The following is a 24,499-nucleotide window of genomic DNA, read 5'->3' on the forward strand; positions in this document are numbered from 1 at the left end:
GCAGTGTGGGGCTGGGGTGTGGGTATCTGGGGGGCTGGGGTGTATAGGGTATCTGGGGGGCTGGGCGTGTGGGGCGCTGGGGTCTATGGGGTCCATCGGTGTATGTGGGGGGAGCTGCCCCCTCTCAATAAAGGGCCCGTTCCCACGGCAAGCAGGCTCTGGGCCTTACCACTGTGTCTGTGTCACTTACTGCCCAGCGGGAGGTTATGGGGCTGGGGGCTGGGGGCAGAGTCATCCCACACTGGGGCCCCCCTGCCCCATTGCAGGCTGCTCTGCCTGTTGCTGCAGCCCCCGGTCACTGCCATCGCTGGAGTGCAGTTGGGGGGCGACCCCCAGGCCATATTTCCCATCATGCCCCAGGGGGCACGGGACTGGGACCTATGCAGGGGTCTGGGACCGGAGCTAACCCGCAGCAGGGCCAGGGCCGAGGGGTTCACGGGCAGGAGCTGCCCCGATTCGCTCTGGGGGACAATGGGCCCTGAACGTGGGGGTCAGGGTCCATCCATCTGTCCCTGCCTGCACCCCTGCCTGACTCTCCCCACCACCTGGGCCGTGGGGGCGGGAGGGGTGTGATGCCAGATATCGGCATGGGGGGGAGGGGATTAACCCCCCCAGGGAAAAGCCACAGCCCAGCCCCTCACTTCCCATCCTGCCCCCTCCCGTTCCCCCCACGGCCTCCCCATCCTGCCCTGCTCCCTGGGACTGCATTTCCCATCATGCACCGTGTGCCAACGTGGGAATTTTTGGTAATAGGGTTCTGAGGCCCATGTGTGCCTCAGTTTCCCCCAAGCCGTGCCTTGTGGCACAGCTCAGACCCCCGGGGAAGGCTGCTGGGGGCAGTGGAGGCCAGCGGGGGTGTCGCCGGCTGCCTGGGCCACAGCCAAGGGGGCGAGACCCAAGGGGGGGAGCAGCGGCGCTAAGGGGGGCTCTGGCTGGGGGAGTCTGTCCCCGCGGGGGGGCTGCCACCCTGGCACTGGGCAGGGCCCAGGCCGAGCAGGAGCCTGAAGCCCAGGGCTGGAGGGGGGAGGCCCTGGGGGAGAGCGAGAGCCCTGGGGGTCCGGCCCATGGACAGACACTGCGCTGGGGGGGGCCCAGCACCGAGCCTGTGGGTCTGGGACACCCCCCAGGACTCCACTTCCCAGCATACCCCGCTCCCCCCGGGACTCCATTTCCCAGCGTGCCCCGCTCTCCTCCCCCGGGACTCCACTTCCCAGCATGCCCCGCTCGCCACCGCCCCGGGGATCCATTTCCCGTCATCCTTTGCGCGCATCGCAGAGCCGGTTACTGGCGCGCATGCGCAGTTCCCGTTTCCTGTCTTCGCCAGCGCAGGCCCGACGCGAGTAGCAGCAACGTGCGCGGTGAGCGGGGCGGGGGGGCCGCGAGGAGCTCGGGGGGGGGTTGAGGGGTGTCGGCGGGGGGGCCGCGGGAGGGGGAGCAGGGGGCCGGGGGGGGCGCGCGGGGGGGGGGCGCGAGGAGCTGGGGGGGGTGGAGGGGTGCGGGAGGGAGGGGGGCGCGGGGAGCGGGGGGGGAGCCGCGGGGAGGGGGCGCGGGGGGAGCCGGGGGCGGGGGGGGCGCGGGGGGGGCAGGGGCCCGGGGGGTGCGGGGGGGGGGCGGCGGGGGGGGGGGGGGGGGCGCGGGGGGGGGGCCGGGGGGACGGGGGGGGGGGGGGGGGGCGGGGGGGCGCGGGGGGGGAGCAGGGGGCCGGGGGGGCGCGGGAGGGGGAGCAGGGGGCGGGGGGGGCGCGCGGGGGGGGGCGCGAGGAGCTGGGGGGGGTTGAGGGGTGCGGGAGGGAGGGAGGGGGCCGGGGGGGGAGCAGGGGGCCGGGGGGGCGCGGGGAGGGCGCCGCGGGGGGGGGGCGCGGGGGGCGCAGGGGGCCGGGGGGGGGCGCGCGGGGGGGGGGGCGCGCGGGGGGGGGTTGAGGGGTGCGGGAGGGAGGGGGCGCGGGGAGGGGGCCGGGGGGGGGGAGCGGGGGGGGGGGCGCGGGGGGAGCAGGGGGCCGGGGGGGCGCGGGGGGAGCAGGGGGCCGGGGGGGGCGCGGGCAGTGCCCCCCCCGTGCCGCCCCCCCCCCCCCGCAGAGCGCCCGGCGCCATGTCCCGGTTCTTCACCACGGGCTCGGACAGCGAGTCGGAGTCGTCGCTCTCCGGGGACGAGCTGGTGGCCAAACCCGTCGGGGGCAACTACAGCAAGTGAGCGGGGGGCGGGGCCGGGGGGGGCCGCACGGGGTCCCCGGGGGGGCGGGGCCGGGGCGGGGCTCGGGGTCCCCGCCGGGGGCGGGGCCGGGGGGGCCGCACGGGGTCCCCGTGGGGGCGGGGCCGGGGCGAAGCACGGGGTGTCCGGGGGGGGCGGGGCCGGGGGGGCCGCACGGGGTCCCCGGGGGGGGCCTCGGAGGGGGCGGGGCTGGGGGGGGGCCGCTCGGGCTCCCCGGGGGGGCGGGGCGGGGCTGGGGGGGCCGCACGGGGTCCCCGGGGGGGCGGGGCGGGGGGGGCCGCACGGGCTCCCGGGGGGGTCGGGGCGGGGGCGGGGGGGCGCTCGGGGTGTCCGGAGGGGGCGGGGGGGCGCTCGGGGTGTCCGGGGGGGGCGGGGCTGGGGGGGCCGCACGGGGTGTCCGGGGGGGGCGGGGGCGGGGGGGGCTCGGGCTCCCCGGGGGTGTCTCTGGGGCGAGGGGTGGTGGGGTGTCCGTCGGGGCAGGGACCCCGCGGATGGAGGCCGGGCCGGCAGCCCCCCGTGTGACCCCCGCCCCCCCCAGGCCCATCGTGCTGAGCGAGGATGAGGAGGACACCAAGCGGGTGGTGCGCAGCGCCAAGGACAAGCGGTGAGTGGGGGGGGCTCCTGGGAGCCGAGGGGTCGCTGGGGGGGGCTGGGGTTGCAGCTGCCCCATTAGGGGCCAGGTGGGGTAGGTAGATGAGGGGGTTTGCAATGGAGAATGTGGGTCCCATCCTGCACTGACCCTTGTTGGTGGGGCAGCTGTGGGGGGCTGGGAGGGAACCAGACCCCACGCTGACCGTGGGACGGAGGGGGGGCCGGACCCCGCGCTGACCGTGGGGCCGGGGGCGGAGGGGGGGCCGGACCCCGCGCTGACGGTGGGGGCGGAGGGGGGGCCGGACCCCGCGCTGACGGTGGGGGCGGAGGGGGGGCTGGGCCCTGTGCTGACCGTGGGGGTGGGGGTGGAGGGGGGCTGGACCCCGTGCTGACCGTGGGGCGGAGGGGGGGCCGGACCCCGTGCTGACCGTGGGGGCGGGGGCGGAGGGGGGGCCGGACCCCGCGCTGACCGTGGGGGCGGAGGGGGGGCCGGACCCCGCGCTGACGGTGGGGGCGGAGGGGGGGCCGGGCCCTGTGCTGACCGTGGGGGTGGGGGTGGAGGGGGGCCGGACCCCGTGCTGACTGTGGGGCGGAGGGGGGGCCGGACCCCGCGCTGACCGTGGGGGTGGGGGTGGAGGGGGGCCGGGCTGGACCCCGCGCTGACCGTGGGGGTGGGGGCGGAGGGGGGGCTGGACCCCGCGCTGACCGTGGGGGCGGGGGCGGAGGGGGGGCTGGACCCCGCGCTGACCGTGGGGGTGGGGACGGAGGGGGGGCCGGACCCCGCGCTGACCGTGGGGCGGAGGGGGGGCCGGACCCCGGGCTGACCGTGGGGGTGGGGGCGGAGGGGGGGCTGGACCCCGGGCTGACCGTGGGGGTGGGGGCTGAGGGGGGCCGGACCCCGCGCTGACCGTGGGGCGGAGGGGGGCCGGACCCCGCGCTGACCGTGGGGGCGGGGGCTGAGGGGGGCCGGACCCCGCGCTGACCGTGGGGCGGAGGGGGGCCGGCCGGCCGCCCGCCCCCCGCCTGACCCGCTGCGGCGCAGGTTCGAGGAGCTCACCAACCTGATCAAGACGATCCGCAACGCCATGAAGATCCGGGACGTGACCAAGTGCCTGGAGGAGTTCGAGCTGCTGGCCAAGGCCTACGGGAAGGCCAAGAGCATCGTGGACAAGGAGGGCGTCCCCCGCTTCTACGTGCGCATCCTGGCCGAGCTGGAGCAGTACCTCAACGAGGTGGGGGCCCGCGGGGGCGGGGGTTGGGTTACCTCAACGAGGTGGGGGCCCGCGGGGGCGGGGGTTGGGTTACCTCAACGAGGTGGGGGGCCCGCGGGGGCGGGGGTTGGGTTACCTCAACGAGGTGGGGGGCCCGCGGGGGCGGGGGTTGGGTTACCTCAACGAGGTGGGGGGGCCGCGGGGGGCGGGGGTTGTTACCTCAACGAGGTGGGGGGGCCGCGGGGGGCGGGGGTTGTGTTACCTCAACGAGGTGGGGGGCCCGCCTGCACCCTGGGGGGTCCCAGCCTGGCGACGCAGGGGCTGAGCTCCCAGAGGGGGGTGTGGAGGGGTCCTGTGGCACTCAGGAGGGATGGGGGCCCCTGGCCGAGCGCCCCGGGCGGTTTCCCAGCATGCTCAGCGGCAGGACTGGGGGGGGCAGGGCCGAGCGCCCCGGGCGGTTTCCCAGCATGCTCAGCGGCAGGACTGGAGGGGGGAGGGCCAGCGCCCCGGGCGGTTTCCCATCATGCTCAGCGGCAGGACTGGGGGGGGCAGGGCCGAGCGCCCCGGGCGGTTTCCCAGCATGCTCAGCGGCAGGACTGGGGGGGGAGGGCCAGCGCCCCGGGCGGTTTCCCAGCATGCTCAGCGGCAGGACTGGGGGGGGCAGGGCCAGCGCCCCGGGCGGTTTCCCAGCATGCTCAGCGGCAGGACTGGGGGGGGCAGGGCCGAGCGCCCCGGGCGGTTTCCCAGCATGCTCAGCGGCAGGACTAGGGGGGGCAGGGCCAGCGCCCCGGGCGGTTTCCCATCATGCTCAGCGGCAGGACTGGGGGGGGCAGGGCCGAGCGCCCCGGGCGGTTTCCCAGCATGCTCAGCGGCAGGACTGGGGGGGGCAGGGCCAGCGCCCCGGGCGGTTTCCCAGCATGCTCAGCGGCAGGACTGGAGGGGGGAGGGCCAGCGCCCCGGGCGGTTTCCCAGCATGCTCAGCGGCAGGACTGGGGGGGGAGGGCCAAGCGCCCCGGGCGGTTTCCCAGCAGGATCAGCGGCGGGACAGGGGGGGGGAGGGGACAGCGCCCCGGGCGGTTTCCCAGCATGCTCAGCGGCTGGACTGGGGGGGGCAGGGCCAGCACCCCGGGCGGTTTCCCATCATGCTCAGCGGCAGGACTGGGGGGGGCAGGGCCAGCGCCCCGGGCGGTTTCCCAGCATGCTCAGCGGCAGGACTGGGGGGGGCAGGGCCAGCGCCCCGGGCGGTTTCCCAGCATGCTCAGCGGCAGGACTGGGGGGGGCAGGGCCAGCGCCCCGGGCGGTTTCCCAGCATGCTCAGCGGCTGGACTGGGGGGGGCAGGGCCAGCGCCCCGGGCGGTTTCCCAGCATGCTCAGCGGCTGGACTGGGGGGGGCAGGGCCAGCGCCCCGGGCGGTTTCCCAGCATGCTCAGCGGCAGGACAGGAGGGGGCAGGGCCGAGCGCCCCGGGCGGTTTCCCATCATGCTCAGCGGCAGGACTGGTGGGGGGGAGGGCCAGCGCCCCGGGCCGTTTCCCAGCATGCTCAGCGGCAGGACTGGAGTGGGGAGGGCCAGCGCCCCGGGCGGTTTCCCAGCATGCTCAGCGGCAGGACTGGGGGGGGCAGGGCCAGCGCCCCGGGCGGTTTCCCAGCATGCTCAGCGGCAGGACTGGGGGGGGCAGGGCCGAGCGCCCCGGGCGGTTTCCCAGCATGCTCAGCGGCAGGACTGGAGGGGGGAGGGCCGAGCGCCCCGGGCGGTTTCCCAGCATGCTCAGCGGCAGGACTGGAGGGGGGAGGGCCGAGCGCCCCGGGCGGTTTCCCAGCATGCTCAGCGGCAGTCCTGGGGGGGCAGGGCCGAGCGCCCCGGGCGGTTTCCCATCATGCTCAGCGGCAGGACTGGGGGGGAGGGCCGAGCGCCCCCGGCGGTTTCCCAGCATGCTCAGCGGCAGGACTGGGGGGGGGAGGGCCGAGCGCCCCAGGCGGTTTCCCATCATGCTCAGCGGCAGGACTGGGGGGGAGGGCCGAGCGCCCCGGGCGGTTTCCCATCATGCTCAGCGGCAGGACTAGGGGGGGGAGGGCCAGCGCCCCGGGCGGTTTCCCAGCATGCTCAGCGGCAGGACTGGGGGGGGGGAGGGCCGAGCGCCCTGGGCGGTTTCCCAGCATGCTCAGCGGCAGGACTGGAGGGGGGGAGGGCCAGCGCCCCGGGCGGTTTCCCATCATGCTCAGCGGCAGGACTGGGGGGGGAGGGCCAGCGCCCCGGGCGGTTTCCCATCATGCTCAGCGGCAGGACTGGAGGGGGAGGGCCAGCGCCCCGGGCGGTTTCCCATCATGCTCAGCGGCAGGACTGGAGGGGGCAGGGCCAGCGCCCCGGGCGGTTTCCCATCATGCTCAGCGGCAGGACTGGGGGGGGAGGGCCAGCGCCCCGGGCGGTTTCCCAGCATGCTCAGCGGCAGGACTGGGGGGGGCAGGGCCGAGTGCCCCCGGGCGGTTTCCCATCATGCTCAGCGGCAGGACTGGGGGGGGGAGGGCCAGCGCCCCGGGCGGTTTCCCATCATGAAAAACGGCAGGACTGGAGGGGGGGAGGGCCCAGCGCCCCGGGCGGTTTCCCCCCATGCCCCGCGGCAGGACTGGTGGGGGGAGGGCCGAGCGCCCCGGGCGGTTTCCCATCATGCTCAGCGGCAGGACTGGAGGGGGGAGGGCCAGCGCCCCGGGGGGTTTCCCAGCATGCTCAGCGGCAGGACTGGAGGGGGGAGGGCCAGCGCCCCGGGCGGTTTCCCATCATGCTCAGCGGCAGGACTGGAGGGGGGAGGGCCAGCGCCCCGGGCGGTTTCCCATCATGCTCAGCGGCAGGACTGGGGGGGGGAGGGCCAGCGCCCCGGGCGGTTTCCCATCATGCTCAGCGGCAGGACTGGAGGGGGGAGGGCCAGCGCCCCGGGCGGTTTCCCATCATGCTCAGCGGCAGGACTGGAGGGGGGAGGGCCAGCGCCCCGGGCGGTTTCCCAGCATGCTCAGCGGCAGGCCTGGAGGGGGGAGGGCCAGCGCCCCGGGCGGTTTCCCAGCATGCTCAGCGGCAGGCCTGGAGGGGGGGAGGGCCAGCGCCCCGGGCGGTTTCCCAGCATGCTCAGCGGCAGGCCTGGAGGGGGGAGGGCCAGCGCCCCGGGCGGTTTCCCATCATGCTCAGCGGCAGGACTGGAGGGGGGAGGGCCGCCCCCCCTCCCCCCCCCGCTGAGCTCCGTCTCCCCCCAGCTGTGGGAGGACAAGGAGGGCAAGAAGAAGATGAACAAGAACAACGCCAAGGCGCTGAGCACCCTGCGGCAGAAGATCCGCAAGTACAACCGGGACTACGAGAGCCAGATCGCCAGCTACAGACAGGTGCTGCCGGGGGGGGGGGGTGCAGGGGGGCGGGGCCGGGGGGGCAGGGGGGCGGGGCTGCCCCACAGGGTCTCACCCCGCTTCTCCCCCCAGAACCCCGAGCAGTCGGCCGACGAGGACGAGGAGAGGAAGAGCGACGACTCGGAAGGTGAGGCTGGCGCCGGGGGGGGCGGCGAGGGGGGCTGGCTGTGCTCCAGCGCTGACCCCCCCTCTCCTCCCCCCAGGCTCCTCTTCCTCGGAGGAGGAGGATGATGGTGAGGGCATGAGCGCAGCCGCCTTCCTGAAGAAGAAGGAGCCCTCGGGCGAGTCACGCAGCAAGTTCCTCAAGAAGCTGGAGGTGAGGCGCTCCCGGCGTGCGGGGGGGGGGGCGGCATTGCCCTTGTGCGGCAGTTCCCAGCATGCCCTGGGGGGGGGGGCGCTGGGTTAAGGTTCATTCCGGCCACGTGTGTTATTCCGGGGGGAATTCGGCGCCTAAAAAGTAAAAGTTCTGGGCACAATATTTTAAAATTCTCCTGTTTTGTTTGTCAAAATAACACCACAGAATTTCGTCTGTTTTAGTTACTTTGGTAATTTACTTCCCGATGCCTGTCGGCAAGTACGTCGGGAACCGCCCAGCGGGAAGGACTCGGGGAACCTCTGCTGACAAGTAGATTCCTTACTAGGCATCTGAACCCCCTAATAATCCCTGTGAACTGCCATAGGGGACCGTGTTTCCCGCCCCCCTCGGAAGCAGGGCAAAGGCTGGGGGGAGTCGGGGGGACGGAGGAGCTGAGGGAGAGGGAAGGAGCCTGGCTGAGAACTTGGAGGGTTGTTGGATGTGGGTGGGAAAAGTCTGGAACAGGTTTTGGGGGGGACGGGGAGGGATTGTTAGGGAGCTTCCCCTGTGCAGACCCTGGCTGATCCCAGCCCCCCATTCAGTCAGGCACATCTGCCCTGTCCCTGACACCCCCGTGTCCCTCCAGCCCCACTCAGACACCCCCTCCCCCAGCCCCATGTGGTTCTGCACCCCCTTCCCCTGTCCCTTGTGTGTCTCTGTGCCCCCACCCAGCCACCACATGTCCCCGTGTCTCTGTGCCCCCTCCCTGCTGGAGCCACCATCCTGTCCCCATGTGTCCCTGTACCCCCTCCCCCAGCCCCATGTCTCTGTGCCCCCACCCAGCCCCCACCCTGTCCCCATGTGTCCCTGTACCCACTTCCCCTGTCCCCGTGTCTCTGTGCCTCCTCAGCCACACTCTGCCCCATGTGTCCCCACCCAGCCCCATGTGGTTCTGCACCCCCTTCCCCTGTCCCTTGTGTGTCTGTGCCCCCTCCTCCAGCCCCATGTCTCTGTGCCCCCACCCAGCCCCCACCTGTCCCTTGTGTGTCCCTGTACCCACTTCCCCTGTCCCTATGTGTCTCTGTGCCTCCTCAGCCACACTCTGCCCCATGTGTCCCTGTGCCTCCACCCAGCCACTCCCCTGTCCCCATGTCTCTGTGCCCCTCCCCCAGCCCCATGTGGTTCTGCACCCCCTTCCCGTCACTTGTGTGTCCCTGTGCCACGTCCCCCATCCCCGTGTGTCCCTGTGCCCCCCACCCAGCCCCCACCCAATCCCCATGTGTCCCTGTGCCCCCACCCAGCCCCCACCCTGTCCCCATGTGTCTCTGCCCCCACTCAGCCACCCTGTCCCCATGTGTCTCTGCCCCCACTCAGCCACCCTGTCCCCACTGCCCTGTGCCCCGGTGTCTGTGCCCCCTCCCCCAGCCACTCTTTGTCCTTATGTAGCTCTGCACCCCCTCCCGATCACCGTGGCCATGCACCTCCCTCCCCCCAGTGGCCCGGTGCCTCCACTCCCAGTCAGCCCCTGCCCCAATCTGCCTTCCCCCACTACCCCCTATGAGCCCATCTGACCCCCCAGCACCCCACACTGTCTGTCTCCCCATAGCCCCGTCTCCTGCCCGGCCCTCTGCACAGAAGGCAGGCGCTTTCTCTTCCCTTGCTGGCCGGGAGCTGCTGCTGTGTTCTAGCACCACAGCGCCCCCTGATGGGGAAAAGGTGGAACGGCAGCAACATTTTGACAGAAGCTTTTTTCTGCACAAAAAATGAAAAATATGCGCAGTTTATTAATTATGTACCCGGGCAGTAGCGCAGAATTCCCCCAGGAGTTGTGTGTGCTACAGAACGGTGTTGGCCCAATGTGTGTGTCTGCGGCCACTGGAGAGCTCCCATCGCTCGCCCGTGCGCTCTGCACTCTGTGTCTCAGCTGCGTGCCAGGCTGGGGAGCGTTTCCCAGCATGCTCAGTGGTGGGCGCCCGGCCAGGGGAGGTTTTCCCAGCATGCCACACAGCGGGTGCCAGGAGGGGGGAGGGTGGGTGTGTTTCCCAGCATGCTCAGCAGCAGGCGCCAGGACGGGGGGAGGGTGGGCGTGTTTCCCAGCATGCTCAGCGGCAGGCGCCAGGCTGGGGGGGGTGTTTCCCAGCATGCTCAGCGGCAGGCGCCAGGCTGGGGGGGGGTGTTTCCCGGCATGCTCAGCGGCAGGCGCCAGGCTGGGGGGGGTGTTTCCCGGCATGCTCAGCGGCAGGCACCAGGCTGGGGGAGCATTTCCTAGCATGCTCGGCGGGGGGAGGGCGGGCGCGTTTCCCAGCATGCTCAGCGGCAGGCGCCAGGCTGGGGGAGCATTTCCTAGCATGCTCCACAGCGGGTGCCAGGCGGGGGGAGGGCGGGCGCGTTTCCCAGCATGCTCAGCGGCAGGCGCCAGGCTGGGGGGGGTGTTTCCCGGCATGCTCAGCGGCAGGCGCCAGGCTGGGGGGGGTGTTTCCCAGCATGCTCAGCAGCAGGCACCAGGCTGGGGGAGCATTTCCTAGCATGCTCTACAGCGGGTGCCAGGATGGGGGGAGGGTGGGCGTGTTTCCCAGCATGCTCAGCGGCAGGCGCCAGGCTGGGGGGGGTGTTTCCCGGCATGCTCAGCGGCAGGCGCCAGGCTGGGGGGGGTGTTTCCCAGCATGCTCAGCAGCAGGCACCAGGCTGGGGGAGCATTTCCTAGCATGCTCTACAGCGGGTGCCAGGATGGGGGGCGGGTGGGCGTGTTTCCCAGCATGCTCAGCGGCAGGCGCCAGGCTGGGGGGGGTGTTTCCCAGCATGCTCAGCGGCAGGCGCCAGGCTGGGGGAGCATTTCCTAGCATGCTCCACAGCGGGTGCCAGGCGGGGGGAGGGCGGGCGCGTTTCCCAGCATGCTCAGCGGCAGGCGCCAGGCTGGGGGGGGTGTTTCCCGGCATGCTCAGCGGCTGGCGCCAGGCTGGGGGGGTGTTTCCCAGCATGCTCAGCGGCGGGCGCGTTTCCCAGCATGCTCAGCAGCAGCGTGCTCTGTCTCCCCCAGGAGGAGGAGGAGGAGGAGGACTCTGACTCCGACGACGAGGACTGGGGCTCATCCGACTCCGACACCGACTCCGAGTCCGACGAGGACGACGGCAAATACACCTCGCTGGCCTCCAAATTCCTCAAAAAGTGAGGGGCGGGGCCAAGGGCTGGGGGCGGGGCCTAGTGAATCTCAGCCTGAACTCTTCCCCCCCATTCCTTGGTGGCTGTGGGGCTCCCTGTAGGAGCTGTCTCGGACGCCTGGGTCCCCTTCCCGGGGGCTGGGGTGTAGAGGAGCTGTCCCGGATGCCTGGGTCCCCTTCCCGGGGGCTGGGGTGTAGAGGAGCTGTCCCGGACGCCTGGGTCCCCTTCCCGGGGGCTGGGGTGTAGAGGAGCTGTCCCGGATGCCTGGGTCCCCTTCCCGGGGGCTGGGGTGTAGAGGAGCTGTCTCGGACGCCTGGGTCCCATGTCCAGTCCCGGGGGCTGGGGTGTAGAGGAGCTGTCCCGGATGCCTGGGTCCCCTTCCCGGGGGCTGGGGTGTAGGGGAGCTGTCCCGGATGCCTGGGTCCCCTTCCCGGGGGCTGGGGTGTAGAGGAGCTGTCCCGGACGCCTGGGTCCCCTTCCCGGGGGCTGGGGTGTAGAGGAGCTGTCCCGGATGCCTGGGTCCCCTTCCCGGGGGCTGGGGTGTAGAGGAGCTGTCTCGGACGACTGGGTCCCATGTCCAGTCCCCTGAGGGCGGGTGGGGGTCCCATGCCCCGCTCCCTTCCCCCAGGGACGAGGACAAGAAGTCGACGGAGAAGAAGCGGGACGAGAAGGCCAAGAAGAAACACGACCGCAAGGCCAAGAAGTACGAGGACGAGGAGGACGAGGGCGGCGAGTGGGAGAAGGTCAAGGGGGGGGCGCCCCTGGTCAAGGTGAGACCCCGGGCGGCCGGGCAGGGGGAGATCCCCGGTGGGGCGGGGGGCCGGGCCGGGCGGCCGGGCAGGGGGAGATCCCCGGTGGGGCAGGGGGCCGGGCAGGGGGGGATCCCCGGTGGGGCAGGGGGCCGGGCTGGGCAGGGGGAGATCCCCGGTGGGGCAGGGGGCCGGGCAGGGCAGGGGGAGATCCCCGGTGGGGCAGGGGGCCGGGCAGGGCAGGGGGAGATCCCCGGTGGGGCAGGGGGCCGGGCAGGGGGGGATCCCCGGTGGGGCGGGGGGCCGGGCAGGGGGGGATCCCCTCAGGGGCGGGGGGCCGGGCCGGGCCGGGGGAGATCCCCGGTGGGGGGGGGGCGGGGCCGGGCAGGGGGAGATCCCCGGTGGGGCGGGGGGCCGGGCCGGGCAGGGGGAGATCCCCGGTGGGGCGGGGGGCCGGGCCGGGCAGGGGGAGATCCCCGGTGGGGCGGGGGGCCGGGCCGGGCAGGGGGAGATCCCCGGTGGGGCGGGGGGCCGGGCCGGGCAGGGGGAGATCCCCGGTGGGGCGGGGGGCCGGGCTGGGCCGGGCGAGATCCCCGGTGGGGCGGGGGGCCGGGCAGGGCAGGGGGAGATCCCCGGTGGGGCGGGGGGCCGGGCAGGGCAGGGGGAGATCCCCGGTGGGGCAGGGGGCCGGGCAGGGGGGGATCCCCGGTGGGGCAGGGGGCCGGGCAGGGGGGGATCCCCGGTGGGGCGGGGGGCCGGGCCGGGCCGGGGGGGATCCCCGGTCGGGCGGGGGGCCGGGCGGCCGGGCCGGGGGAGATCCCCGGTCGGGCGGGGGGCCGGGCGGCCGGGCCGGGGGAGATCCCCGGTGGGGCGGGGGGCCGGGCGGCCGGGCCGGGGGAGATCCCCGGTGGGGCGGGGAGGCCGAAGCCCAGGCCAGACCCGCTCTCTGCCCCCACAGGAGAAGCCCAAGATGTTCGCCAAGGGCACCGAGATCAACCACGCCGTGGTGGTGAAGAAGCTGAACGAGATCCTGCAGGCCCGCGGCAAGAAGGGCACCGACCGGTGAGCGGCGCTTCTCCCAGCAGGCCCCGGGGGGGCTGCCGGGGGGGGCTGGTTCCCAGCATGCCACGGGGGGGCTGATGGGGGGGGGGGCTGGTTCCCAGCAGGCCCCGGGGCGGCTGACGGGGGGGGGGGGGCTGACGGGGGGGGGTTGGGTCCCAGCAGGCCCCGGGGCGGCCGACGGGCGGGGGGTGGCTCCGGGGAGGGGGTTGGTTCCCAGCATGCCCCGGGGGGGGGCTGACGGGGGGGCTGGTTCCCAGCAGGCCGGGGGGGGGGGGCTGACGGGGGGGCTGGTTCCCAGCAGGCCGGGGGGGGGGCTGACGGGGGGGGGGGGGCCGGTTGCCCCCAGGCCCCGGGGGGGGGGGGCCGGTTGCCAGCAGGCCCGGGGGGGGCTGACCGGTCTCCCCGCCGTGCAGGGCTGCCCAGATCGAGCTGCTGCAGCTGCTGGTGACCATCGCGGCCGAGAACAACCTGGGTCTCGCCATGGATCTCAAGATCAAGTTCAACATCGTCGCCTCCCTCTACGACTACAACCCCAACCTGGCCACCTACATGAAGGTGAGGGGCGGGGCCTGGGGTGGGGGCGGGGCTCCAACCTGGCCACCTACATGAAGGTGAGGGGCGGGGCCTGGGCTGGGGGCGGGGCCGGGCTGGGGGCGGGGCTCCAACCTGGCCACCTACAAGAAGGTGAGGGGCGGGGCCTGGGCTGGGGGCGGGGCTCCAACCTGGCCACCTACATGAAGGTGAGGGGCGGGGCCTGGGCTGGGGGCGGGGCCCCACCCCAGGCACCCCCCCGCGGGGGGGCGGCGCCCCCCCCCCCCCCCCCCGTGCGCAGCCGGAGATGTGGCGGAAGTGCCTGGACAGCATCGACGAGCTGCTGGACATGCTGTTCGCCAACCCCAACATCTTCATCGGGGAGAACATCCTGGAGGAGTCGGAGAACCTGGCCAACGGCGAGCAGGTACCGGCCCCCCCACCGTGTGGGGGAGAGTGGGGCTGGGGCGGCGCCCGCGGGGGAGGGGCTGCAGGAGAACCTGGCCAACGGCGAGCAGGTACCGGCCCCCCCCTGCGGGGGGGCGGGGCTGGGGCGGTGCCCGCGGGGGGGCGGGGCTGCAGGAGAACCTGGCCAACGGCGAGCAGGTACCGGCGCCCCCCGCGGGGGGGTGGGGCTGGGGCGGCGCCCGGGGGCTGCTGGCCCCGGAGCATTGGGGTGGCTAATGCTGCTGAGAGGGAGCCAGCGGAACTACCCGCCACTGGATGGCACCAGGGGAGGGGAGTGGGAGTGAGTACGAAATGGGGGGCTGAGCACTGGGCTCTGGGCTGCGGCGGGGGCTTGGGGGCGGTGGCCTGGATCCAGGGGTGACTCCCCCCCTCCCCCCAGCCCCTGCGGGTGCGCGGCTGCATCCTGACGCTGGTGGAGCGCATGGACGAGGAGTTCACCAAGATCATGCAGAACACGGACCCGCACTCCCAGGGTGAGTGGGGCGCGGGGGGGCTCCGCTCCGAAGGAAATAACCCTTTGGGGGCAACTCCTGTGGAAACTTCTGCCCCCCAGGGTGTGTGGCGCCCCCGAAGGACAAGGGGCAGGTGGGGGGGTATGGGAGCCGGGGGGGGGGGGCTGGCTGTCGGGGGACCAGGGGTGTGGGGGCTGAGGGCCAGGGTGTGACCCCCCTGCCCCCCCAGAGTACGTGGATCACCTGAAGGACGAGGGGCGGGTGTGCGGGATATGGGGGGGCTGGGGGGCCGGGGTGTGACCCCCCCTACCCCCCCAGAGTACGTGGATCACCTGAAGGACGAGGGGCGGGTGTGCGGGATAGGGGGGGGCCGGGGGGCCGGGGTGTGACCCCCCTGCCCCCCCAGAGTATGTGGATCACCTGAAGGACGAGGGGCGGGTGTGCGGGATATGGGGGGGCTGGGGGGCCGGGGTGTGACCCCCTCCCCCCCAGAGTTCGTGGATCACCTGAAGGACGAGGGGCGGGTGTGCGGGATATGGGGGGGCTGGGGGGCCGGGGTGTGACCCCCTGCCCCCCCAGAGTACGTGGATCACCTGAAGGACGAGGGGCGGGTGTGCGGGATATGGGGGGGCTGGGGGGCCGGGGTGTGACCCCCGGCCCCCCCAGAGTACGTGGATCACCTGAAGGACGAGGGGCGGGTGTGCGGGATATGGAGGGGCTGGGGGGCCGGGGTGTGACCCCCCTGCCCCCCCAGAGTACGTGGATCACCTGAAGGACGAGGGGCGGGTGTGCGGGATATGGGGGGGCTGGGGGGCCGGGGTGTGACCCCCCCTGCCCCCCCAGAGTACGTGGATCACCTGAAGGACGAGGGGCGGGTGTGCGGGATATGGGGGGGCTGGGGGGCCGGGGTGTGACCCCCTGCCCCCCCAGAGTACGTGGATCACCTGAAGGACGAGGGGCGGGTGTGTGCGGGATATGGGGGGGCTGGGGGGCCGGGGTGTGACCCCCTGCCCCCCCAGAGTACGTGGATCACCTGAAGGATGAGGGGCGGGTGTGCGGGATATGGGGGGGCCGGGGTGTGACCCCCCTGCCCCCCCAGAGTACGTGGATCACCTGAAGGACGAGGGGCGGGTGTGCGGGATATGGGGGGGCTGGGGGGCCGGGGTGTGACCCCCCTGCCCCCCCAGAGTACGTGGATCACCTGAAGGACGAGGGGCGGGTGTGCGGGATCATCGGGCGGGTGCAGAGGTACCTGCAGGAGAAGGGCACGACGGAGGAGATCTGCCGCGGGTACCTGCGCCGGGTGCTGCACACCTACTACAAGTTCGACTACAAGGCGCATCAGCGGGAGCAGGGCCCTGCCGGAGACTCCAAGGTACCGACCCCCCCCGGGGCCCTGACCCCCCCCCGCAGCCCCCCAACCCCCCAGCAGGGCCCTGCCGGCGACGCCAAGGTCCCGACCCCCCCCCGGGGCCCTGACCCCCCCCCGCAGCCCCCCAACCCCCCAGCAGGGCCCTGCCGGCGACGCCAAGGTCCCGACCCCCCCCCGGGGCCCTGACCCCCCCCCGCAGCCCCCCAACCCCCCAGCAGGGCCCTGCCGGCGACGCCAAGGTCCCGACCCCCCCCCGGGGCCCTGACACCCCCCCCCGCAGCCCCCCAACCCCCCAGGAGGGCCCGACCTCCCATTAGCATTGAGGTTTCGGGGACTCCCTGACACTGATCTCATCTTTTCTCCTGTGAGGCCCTGCCAGGCCCCCGCAGCTGGGGGACGTTGTGGGGGGAGGCTCTGGGGCCCGCTGTTGGAGGAAAATGCTTGGGGGGGCTGGGGGGCTCCAGGCCGGCCAGTCTCACTCTGTTGCCCTGCAGTTGGAGTGGGGCGCTCGGGGCTGGCCCTCGGCGGTCAGAGTAGGGTGCGCTGGGCCCCGGGGTACAGTGGTCGGAGTGGGGCGCTCGGGGGCCGGGGTGCAGTGGTCGGAGTGGGGCGCTCGGGGGCCGGGGTGCAGTGGTCGGAGTGGGGCGCTCGGGGGCCGGGGTGCAGTGGTCGGAGTGGGGCGCTCGGGGGCCGGGGTGCAGTGGTCGGAGTGGGGCGCTCGGGGGCCGGGGTGCAGTGTAGTTGGAGTGGGGCGGGGAGCTTTGGGGCCCCTGGTGGTTGGATGGGGGTGCTCTGGAGAGCTCTGGGGGTGGGGCGGTTGGGGGGGAGCTCTGGGGGTGCTCCGGCCCAGCCCGTCTCACCCCGTCCCCCCGCAGTCGGAGCAGGACCAGGCGGAGAACGAGGGCGAGGACAGTGCCGTGCTCATGGACCGGCTCTGCAAGTACATCTACGCCAAGGACCGCACGGACCGGATCCGCACCTGCGCCATCCTGTGCCACATCTACCACCACGCGCTGCACAGCCGCTGGTTCCAGGCCCGCGACCTCATGCTCATGTCCCACCTGCAGGACAACATCCAGCACGCCGACCCCCCGGTGCAGGTGGGGCGCAGGCCAGGGGGCGGCGCGGGGCCGTGGGGGGCAGGCCGGGGGGGCGGCGCGGGGCCGTGGGGGCGGCGCGGGGCCGTGAGGGGCAGGCCGTGGGGCGGCGCGGGGCCGTGGGGGGCAGGCCGGGGGCTGGCGCGGGGCCGGGGGGGGCGCGGGGCCGTGGTGGGCAGGCCGGGGGGGCGGCGCGGGGCCGTGGGGGGCAGGCCGGGGGCCGGCGCGGGGCCGGGGGTCAGCGCGGGCTGATGCTCCCCCCTCCCCGCAGATCCTGTACAACCGCACCATGGTGCAGCTGGGGATCTGCGCCTTCCGGCAGGGGCTGATCAAGGACGCGCACAACGCGCTGCTGGACATCCAGTCGTCCGGCCGCGCCAAGGAGCTGCTGGGCCAGGGGCTGCTGATGCGCAGCCTGCAGGAGCGCAACCAGGAGCAGGAGAAGGTGGAGAAGCGGCGCCAGGTGCCCTTCCACATGCACATCAACCTGGAGCTGCTCGAGTGCGTCTACCTGGTGGCCGCCATGCTGCTGGAGATCCCCTACATGGCCGCCCACGAGTTCGACGCCCGGCGCCGCATGATCAGCAAGCAGTTCCACCACCAGCTGCGGGTGGGCGAGCGCCAGCCCCTGCTGGGTGAGTGCCGGGCCCCCCACGGCCCGCCCCGTGCCCCCCACGCTGCCCTGTGCCCCCCACATCCCGCCCCGTGCCCCCCGCGCCGCTCCGTGCCCCCCACATCCCGCCCCGTGCCCCGCTGCGGCCGCCCGGCGCCGCGTGATCAGCAAGCAGTTCCACCACCAGCTGCGGGTGGGCGAGCGCCAGCCCCTGCTGGGTGAGTGCCGGGCCCCCCACATCCCACCCCGTGCCCCCCGCGCTGCCCCGTGCCCCCCACATCCCGCCCCGGGCCCCCCATGGCCTGCCCCGTGCCCCCCGCGGCCACCCGGCGCCGCATGATCAGCAAGCAGTTCCACCACCAGCTGCGGGTGGGCGAGCGCCAGCCCCTGCTGGGTGAGTGCCGGGCCCCCACGGCCCGCCCCGTGCCCCCTACATCCCGCCCCGTGCCCCCTACATCCCGCCCCGTGCCCCCTGTCCTGCCTCGTCCCCCCTGCGGCCGCCCGGCGCCACGTGATCAGCAAGCAGTTCCACCACCAGCTGCGGGTGGGCGAGCGCCAGCCCCTGCTGGGTGAGTGCCGGGCCCCCCGTCCCCCCCACACTGCCCCTCGCATCCCGCTCTGTCCCCCCCCCCAGGGCCCTGACCCACGGCCCCCACCTCCCACCCTTCTCGGCCCCCATGCCCCCCGTGGGCACCCGCATCCCCCATGGGAAGATGCATGCTGCCCTGTACCCCCCACGGATGCCCACGCTGCCCTGGCCGGCACCAGGAGCGCAGTGCTGGCCCCTGCTGGCTGAGTGCTCCCTGGTCAGCCAGGCACCTGTGCACTGCCCCGAGCCCCCCAATCGCTGCACCAGTGGGGCCCTGTCACCCCAGCGGGGTCCTATGGTCGATAGTGAGGCCCCCAGAGCCAGCCACGCTGTGTCACGGACTCACAGATGGTGCCCACGCGTGGCCCCGTGTGGTCCGGGGGGGGGGGGCCCTTCCAGTGCGACAGCCCTTCGCGGGGGGCCCCTCTCCCGGGGTCAGGCCCGTCCACCTCCTGCAGCCGCACCTCTCTGAGCCTCAGCACGTCTGTCTCTGCCATGGGCCCCCCCCAGGGAGTCCCCTCGCTCTGGGCCCCCCGGGACCTCCACCCCCGAAGGGGACGATGCCCCCCCTCACCCCCCGCCCTGTTCTCTCGCCCGGAGCGACTCTCCCCCAGCGTAACACAGGAGGTTTATTGAGGGTTGAACCCAGCACAGGAAACTCTCAGACCTCAGGCCTGGCCTCCCTCAGCCCAGCACATCCCAGTCCCCCTGCAGCCGGGGGGGCTCTGCCTGCTCCCCCCCTCCAGCCCAGAGCCCCCCTGCTCCCAGCTGGGCCTCCGATACCCCCGGCCCCAGGCCCCCGCTGTCCATTGTCTCCTTGTCATGGAGTGTGGGGGAGTCCGGCCCTGCACCCCCGGCTCCCTGCGATTCACCAGGACTCTCAGCCAGCCAGGAAAGCAGAAGGTTTATTTAGACACCAGGAACACAGGCCAGGACAGGTCTTGCAGGCACAGATAACCAGATCCCCCCGGTTAGGTCCATCTTGGGGGGGGCCTCCCAGCCCCCCCCCCCCCCCCGGGGATCAGAGCCCTTGCTCCCTTGTTTCCCCAGCCAACAACAGTCTGCCCAGCCCCCTCCGGCCCCTCCTCTCTCCTCCGTTTCCCGGGCCAGGAGGTCACCTGACCCCTTTGTCTCCTACACCTTTAGCCAGCACCTTTGCAGGGAGGGGCCCGGCCATCAGTTGCTAGGCGACAGGGTGTCAGGCATTTGTGCTGCTGGAACTTAGGATCTGTACCAGCCCCCAGCAAGACCAGTCCCACTGCGTCACACCCCTCTCCAGGGACACAGGGCCGTGAACAGGCAGGCCTGGGTCTCCTCTCAGCCCCCCTCTGGCCCCTCTGGCTGGAGCCGGCTGGTCAGGTCACCGGGGTCCTCTCCCCGCAGCCCATTGTCCCCCACTGGCCAGAACCAGCTGCGACTCCTGAGCTGGGTCTCCGGGTCCCCAGGCCCCAATCGCTGGGGTCTCCATCCTCCAGGCCATCGGCCGGGGTCCCGAGTCCCTCTCCGGTCCTGTGTCCCAACAAACTCCCTCTCCCCTCCCCTCGTTAAACCAGTGACACCCAGGGACACTGAGTCCCACCCCCTGCATGCAACCCCTGGGAAACACAGAACCCCCCCCACTCCGTCACAGGCTGCTCCCCTCTAGCATCCTAGCGGCAGGTGAGCAAACCCCCCCCCCCCCCCGGGCCGGATGGGAGCCAGGGGAACGGCCCCCTAGCGCCTGCTCTCCCCCCCCCAGGCCCCCCCGAGTCGATGCGGGAGCACGTGGTGGCGGCGTCCAAGGCCATGAAAATGGGCGACTGGCGAACCTGCCACCGCTTCATCATCAACGAGAAGATGAACGGGAAGGTCTGGGACCTGTTCCCCGAGGCCGACAAAGTGCGAACCATGCTGGTCCGGTGCGTGGGGGCGGGGAGAGCGGGGGCTGGTCCGGTGCGTGGGGGCGGGGAGAGCGGGGGCGGGGGGGCTGGTCTGGTGCGTGGGGGCGGGGAGAGCGGGGGCGGGGGGGCTGGTCTGGTGCGTGGGGGCGGGGAGAGCGGGGGCGGGGGGGCTGGTCTGGTGCGTGGGGGGGGGGAGAGCGGGGGCTGGTCCGGTGCGTGGGGGCGGGGAGAGCGGGGGCTGGTCGGGTGCGTGGGGGCGGGGAGAGCGGGGGCTGGTCTGGTGCGTGGGGGCGGGGAGAGCGGGGGCTGGTCTGGTGCGTGGGGGCGGGGAGAGCGGGGGCTGGTCCGGTGTGTGGGGGCGGGGGGGCTGGTCCGGTGCGTGGGGGCGGGGAGAGCGGGGGCTGGTCCGGGGCGGGGGGGCGGGTCCGGTGCGTGGGGGAGGGTATGGTGCGGGCGGGCGGGGAGAGCGGGGGCTGGTCCGGTGCGTGGGGGCGGGGAGAGTGGGGGCTGGTCCGGTGCGGGGGGGCGGGGAGAGCGGGGGTGCGGGGGCTGGTCCGGGGCGGGGAGAGCGGGAGCGGGGGGGCTGGTCCGGTGCGTGGGGGCGGGGAGAGCGGGGGCTGGTGCGGGGGGGCGGGCTGGTCCGGGGCGGGGAGAGCGGGGGCAGGGGGGCTGGTCCGGTGCGTGGGGCCGTGGAGAGCGGGGGCGGGGGGGCTGGTCTGGTGCGTGGGGGCGGGGAGAGCGGGGGCGGGGGGACTGGTCTGGTGCGTGGGGCCAGGGCTGGGCGGGGAGAGCGGGGGTGGGGGGGCTGGTCCGGTGTGTGGGGCGGGGGGGTTTGGGGGTGGCACAGGGGGTGGGAGTGGGGGGGCTGGTTGGGACCATGTGCGGAGAGCGGGAGCTGTGGGGCGAAACGGGCTGGGGAGCAGGGGTGGGGGTTTGGGGGCTACAGGTGGGGGCTCTGGGGTGGCACAGGGGATGGGAGTGGGGGGGCTGGTTGGTCCCATGCAGGGAGAGTGGGAGCTGGGGGGCTGGGGAGCAGGGGTGGGGGTTTGGGGGCTATAGGTGGGGGTTGGGAGCTGGGGGGCTGGGGAGCAGGGGTGGGGGGTTGGGGGCTATAGGTGGGGGGGTGGGAGCGGGGGGGCTGGTTGGTCCCATGCAGGGAGAGCAGGGGCTGGGGGGCAGGGGTGGGGGTTTGGGGGCTACAGGTGGGGGTGGGGTGGCTGGTTGGTCCCATGCAGGGAGAGCGGGCGCTGGGGGGCAGGGGTGGGAGTTTGGGGGCTACGGGGGGGTGTGGGGGCTCGTTGGTCCCATGCAGGGAGAGCAGGGGCTGGGGGGCAGGGGTGGGGGTTTGGGGGCTACGGGGGGGTCTGGTTGGTCCCATGCAGGGAGAGCGGGGGCTGGGGGGCTGGGGAGCAGGGGTGGGGGTTTGGGGGCTACGGGTGGGGGTGGGGTGGCTGGTTGGTCCCATGCAGGGAGAGCGGGAGCTGGGGGGCAGGGGTGGGGGTTTGGGGGCTACAGGTGGGGGTGGTTGGTCCCATGCAGGGAGAGCGGGAGCTGGGGGGCAGGGGTGGGGGTTTGGGGGCTACGGGTGGGGGTGGGGGCTGGTTGGTCCCATGCAGGGAGAGCGGGAGCTGGGGGGTGGGGAGCAGGGGTGGGGGTTTGGGGGCTACAGGTGGGGGTGGGGGGCTGGTTGGTCCCATGCAGGGAGGGGGAAGGGTCCCATACCCAGCGATGGGATTTCCCACTGTGGGCGGTGCCCTGAGCTCAGCAGGGGGCGGAGCCTGCGGTGACCACGCCCTCTTTGCTGCCCCCTGCAGGAAAATCCAGGAGGAGTCGCTGCGCACCTACCTCTTCACCTACAGCAGCGTCTATGACTCCATCAGGTAGGGCGGGGCCTGGGGCAGGGGCGGGGCCTGGGCGCTGGGGGCGGGGCCTGTTGCTAAGCCCCTCCTCTCTGCCCCCCAGCATGGAGATCCTGTCGGACATGTTCCAGCTGGACCTGCCCACGGTGCACAGCATCATCAGCAAGATGATCATCAACGAGGAGCTCATGGTGAGGGGGGGCCCCGGCCCCACGCTGACCCCCGGCCCCGCAGGCAGACGGTGGTGATGCACCGCCCGGGCCGGGCTGGGGGGGGACGCAGGGCACTTGGGGGGCTGAGGGGGTAGCGGGGGGGGCCCCCAGCCCCACGCTGACCCCCGGCCCCGCAGGCAGACGGTGGTGATGCACCGCCCGGGCCGGGCTGGGGGGGGACGCAGGGCACTTGGGGGGCTGGGGGGGTAGCGGGGGGGTCTCCCGGCCCCACGCTGACCCCCGGCCCCGCAGGCAGATGGTGGTGATGCACCGCCCGGGCCGGGCTGGGGGGGGACGCAGGGCACTTGGGGGGCTGAGGGGGTAGCGGGGGGGTCTCCCGGCCCCACGCTGACCCCCGGCCCCGCAGGCAGACGGTGGTGATGCACCGCCCGGGCCGGGCTGGGCGGGGACGCAGGGCACTGGGGGGTAGCTGGGGGGCCCCGGCCCCACGCTGACCCCCGGCCCCGCAGGCAGATGGTGGTGATGCACCGCCCGGGCCGGGCTGGGGGGGGACGCAGGGCACTTGGGGGGCTGAGGGGGTAGCGGGGGGGTCTCCCGGCCCCACGCTGACCCCCGGCCCCGCAGGCAGACGGTGGTGATGCACCGCCCGGGCCGGGCTGGGCGGGGACGCAGGGCACTGGGGGGTAGCTGGGGGGCCCCGGCCCCACGCTGACCCCCGGCCCCGCAGGCAGATGGTGGTGATGCACCGCCCGGGCCGGGCTGGGGGGGGACGCAGGGCACTTGGGGGGCTGAGGGGGTAGCGGGGGGGTCTCCCGGCCCCACGCTGACCCCCGGCCCCGCAGGCAGATGGTGGTGATGCACCGCCCGGGCCGGGCTGGGGGGGGACGCAGGGCACTTGGGGGGCTGAGGGGGTAGCGGGGGGGTCTCCCGGCCCCACGCTGACCCCCGGCCCCGCAGGCAGACGGTGGTGATGCACCGCCCGGGCCGGGCTGGGGGGGGACGCAGGGCACTAGGGGGGCTGGGGGGTAGCTGGGGGCCCCCAGCCCCATGCTGACCCCCGGCCCCGCAGGCAGATGGTGGTGATGCACCGCCCGGGCCGGGCTGGGGGGGGACGCAGGGCACTTGGGGGGCTGAGGGGGTAGCGGGGGGGGTCTCCCGGCCCCACGCTGACCCCCGGCCCCGCAGGCAGATGGTGGTGATGCACCGCCCGGGCCGGGCTGGGGGGGGACGCAGGGTACTTGGGGGGCTGGGGGGTAGCTGGGGGCCCCCAGCCCCATGCTGATCCCCGGCCCCGCAGGCAGATGGTGGTGATGCACCGCCCGGGCCGGGCTGGGGGGGGACGCAGGGCACTTGGGGGGTAGCTGGGGGGCCCGGCCCCACGCTGACCCCCGGCCCCGCAGGCAGATGGTGGTGATGCACCGCCCGGGCCGGGCTGGGGGGGGATGCAGGGCACTTGGGGGGTAGCTGGGGGGTAGCTGGGGGGGGCCCAGGCCCCACGCTGACCCCCGGCCCCGCAGGCCTCGCTGGACCAGCCCACGCAGACGGTGGTGATGCACCGCACGGAGCCGACCGCCCTGCAGAACATGGCCCTGCAGCTGGCCGAGAAACTGGGGAACCTGGTGGAGAACAACGAGCGCGTCTTCGACCACAAGCAGGGCAGCTACGGCGGGTACTTCCGGGGTGAGTGTCTGCCCCACGGCCTGCCCCACGGCCTGCCCCACACTCCCCCAGCGCGGGTACTCCCGGGGTGAGGGTCTGCCCCACGGCCTGCCCCAAACCCTCCCTGACACCCCCCTCTTCCCAGCGCGGGTACTTCCGGGGTGAGTGTCTGCCCCACGGCCTGCCCCACACTCCCCCAGCGCGGGTACTCCCGGGGTGAGTGTCTGCCCCACGGCCTGCCCCACACTCCCCCAGCTCGGGTACTCCCGGGGTGAGGGTCTGCCCCACGGCCTGCCCCACAGCCTGCCCCACACTCCCCCAGCGCGGGTACTCCCGGGGTGAGTGTCTGCCCCACGGCCTGCCCCACACTCCCCCAGCTCGGGTACTCCCGGGGTCAGTGTCTGCCCCACGGCCTGCCCCACACTCCCCCAGCACGGGTACTCTCGGGGTGACTGTCTGCCCCACGGCCTGTCCCACACTCCCCCAGCTCAGGTACTCTCGGGGTGAGTGTCTGCCCCACGGCCTGCCCCACACTCTCCCAGCGCAGGTGCTCCCGGGGTGAGTGTCTGCCCCACAGCCTGCCCCACATCCCCCCTCCCTTACACACCGACACACCCCCAGGGCACCTATGCCGGGTACTTGCGGGTGACTGCCCCCCATAGCCTGCCCCACATCCCCCCTCCCTTACACACCGACACACCCCCAGGGCACCTATGCCGGGTACTTGCGGGTGACTGCCCCCCATAGCCTGCCCCACACCCCCTCTCCCTTGCACACCGACACCCCCCCAGGCCCCGGGCTGCATGCCAGCTCCCCATGGCCTGGCTGCTGTAACCCCCCTCTCCCCCAGACCAGAAGGACGGCTACCGCAAGAGCGAGGGCGGTTACATGCGCCGGGGCGGCTACCGCCAGCAGGAGCGACAGGCCAACTACTGAGCACCCGGACGCCTGGGTCCTCGCCGGGGGGGAGGGGCGGCCTGCACTGTATTGGACCTGGAATAAACAGTGTGAGCAGGAGACGCGGCCTGGAGTTCCTGGGGGGGCTGGACCCAGAGGGTGGGAAGCCGCCGCCAGCAGCCCCACAGGATTGGCCCAGCCGGGCGCCGCCCCCCTTCACCCTCCCACGCTGCCGGGGGGGCTGGG

General features: G+C 73.9%; 1 protein-coding gene across 1 annotated transcript; it reads left to right on the plus strand.

Annotated features, from left to right (window-relative positions):
- The first annotated feature begins 1,235 nt into the window (after positions 1–1,235).
- Positions 1,236–24,373, plus strand: LOC123368471 (eukaryotic translation initiation factor 3 subunit C). Its single transcript, XM_045013284.1, has 21 exons — positions 1,236–1,358; positions 2,076–2,186; positions 2,747–2,812; positions 3,842–4,031; positions 7,252–7,377; positions 7,471–7,525; positions 7,602–7,714; positions 10,731–10,858; positions 11,481–11,622; positions 12,560–12,663; positions 13,077–13,218; positions 13,496–13,621; positions 14,042–14,135; positions 15,302–15,489; positions 16,362–16,586; positions 16,855–17,218; positions 19,524–19,683; positions 21,480–21,545; positions 21,628–21,715; positions 23,215–23,377; positions 24,207–24,373. Exons 2-21 carry the CDS (start codon positions 2,089–2,091, stop codon positions 24,290–24,292), a joined length of 2,724 nt encoding a protein of 907 aa, XP_044869219.1. The 5' UTR covers positions 1,236–1,358; positions 2,076–2,088; the 3' UTR covers positions 24,293–24,373.
- The last annotated feature ends 126 nt before the right edge of the window (positions 24,374–24,499 follow it).

The sequence above is a fragment of the Mauremys mutica genome, chromosome 4 (assembly GCF_020497125.1).
Source record: "Mauremys mutica isolate MM-2020 ecotype Southern chromosome 4, ASM2049712v1, whole genome shotgun sequence".
Lineage (NCBI taxonomy): Eukaryota > Metazoa > Chordata > Testudines > Geoemydidae > Mauremys > Mauremys mutica.

What these genes read in the sequence shown, in the direction of transcription:
- LOC123368471 (XM_045013284.1), top strand. Translation starts at nt 2,089, where the DNA reads ATGTCCCGGTTCTTCACCACGGGCTCGGACAGCGAGTCGGAGTCGTCG. An exon ending in AGATCGCCAGCTACAGACAG is followed by an intron (nt 7,378 to 7,470) that starts GTGCTGCCGGGG and finishes TTCTCCCCCCAG; the next exon opens with AACCCCGAGCAGTCGGCCGA. An exon ending in GTGCGAACCATGCTGGTCCG is followed by an intron (nt 19,684 to 21,479) that starts GTGCGTGGGGGC and finishes TGCCCCCTGCAG; the next exon opens with GAAAATCCAGGAGGAGTCGC.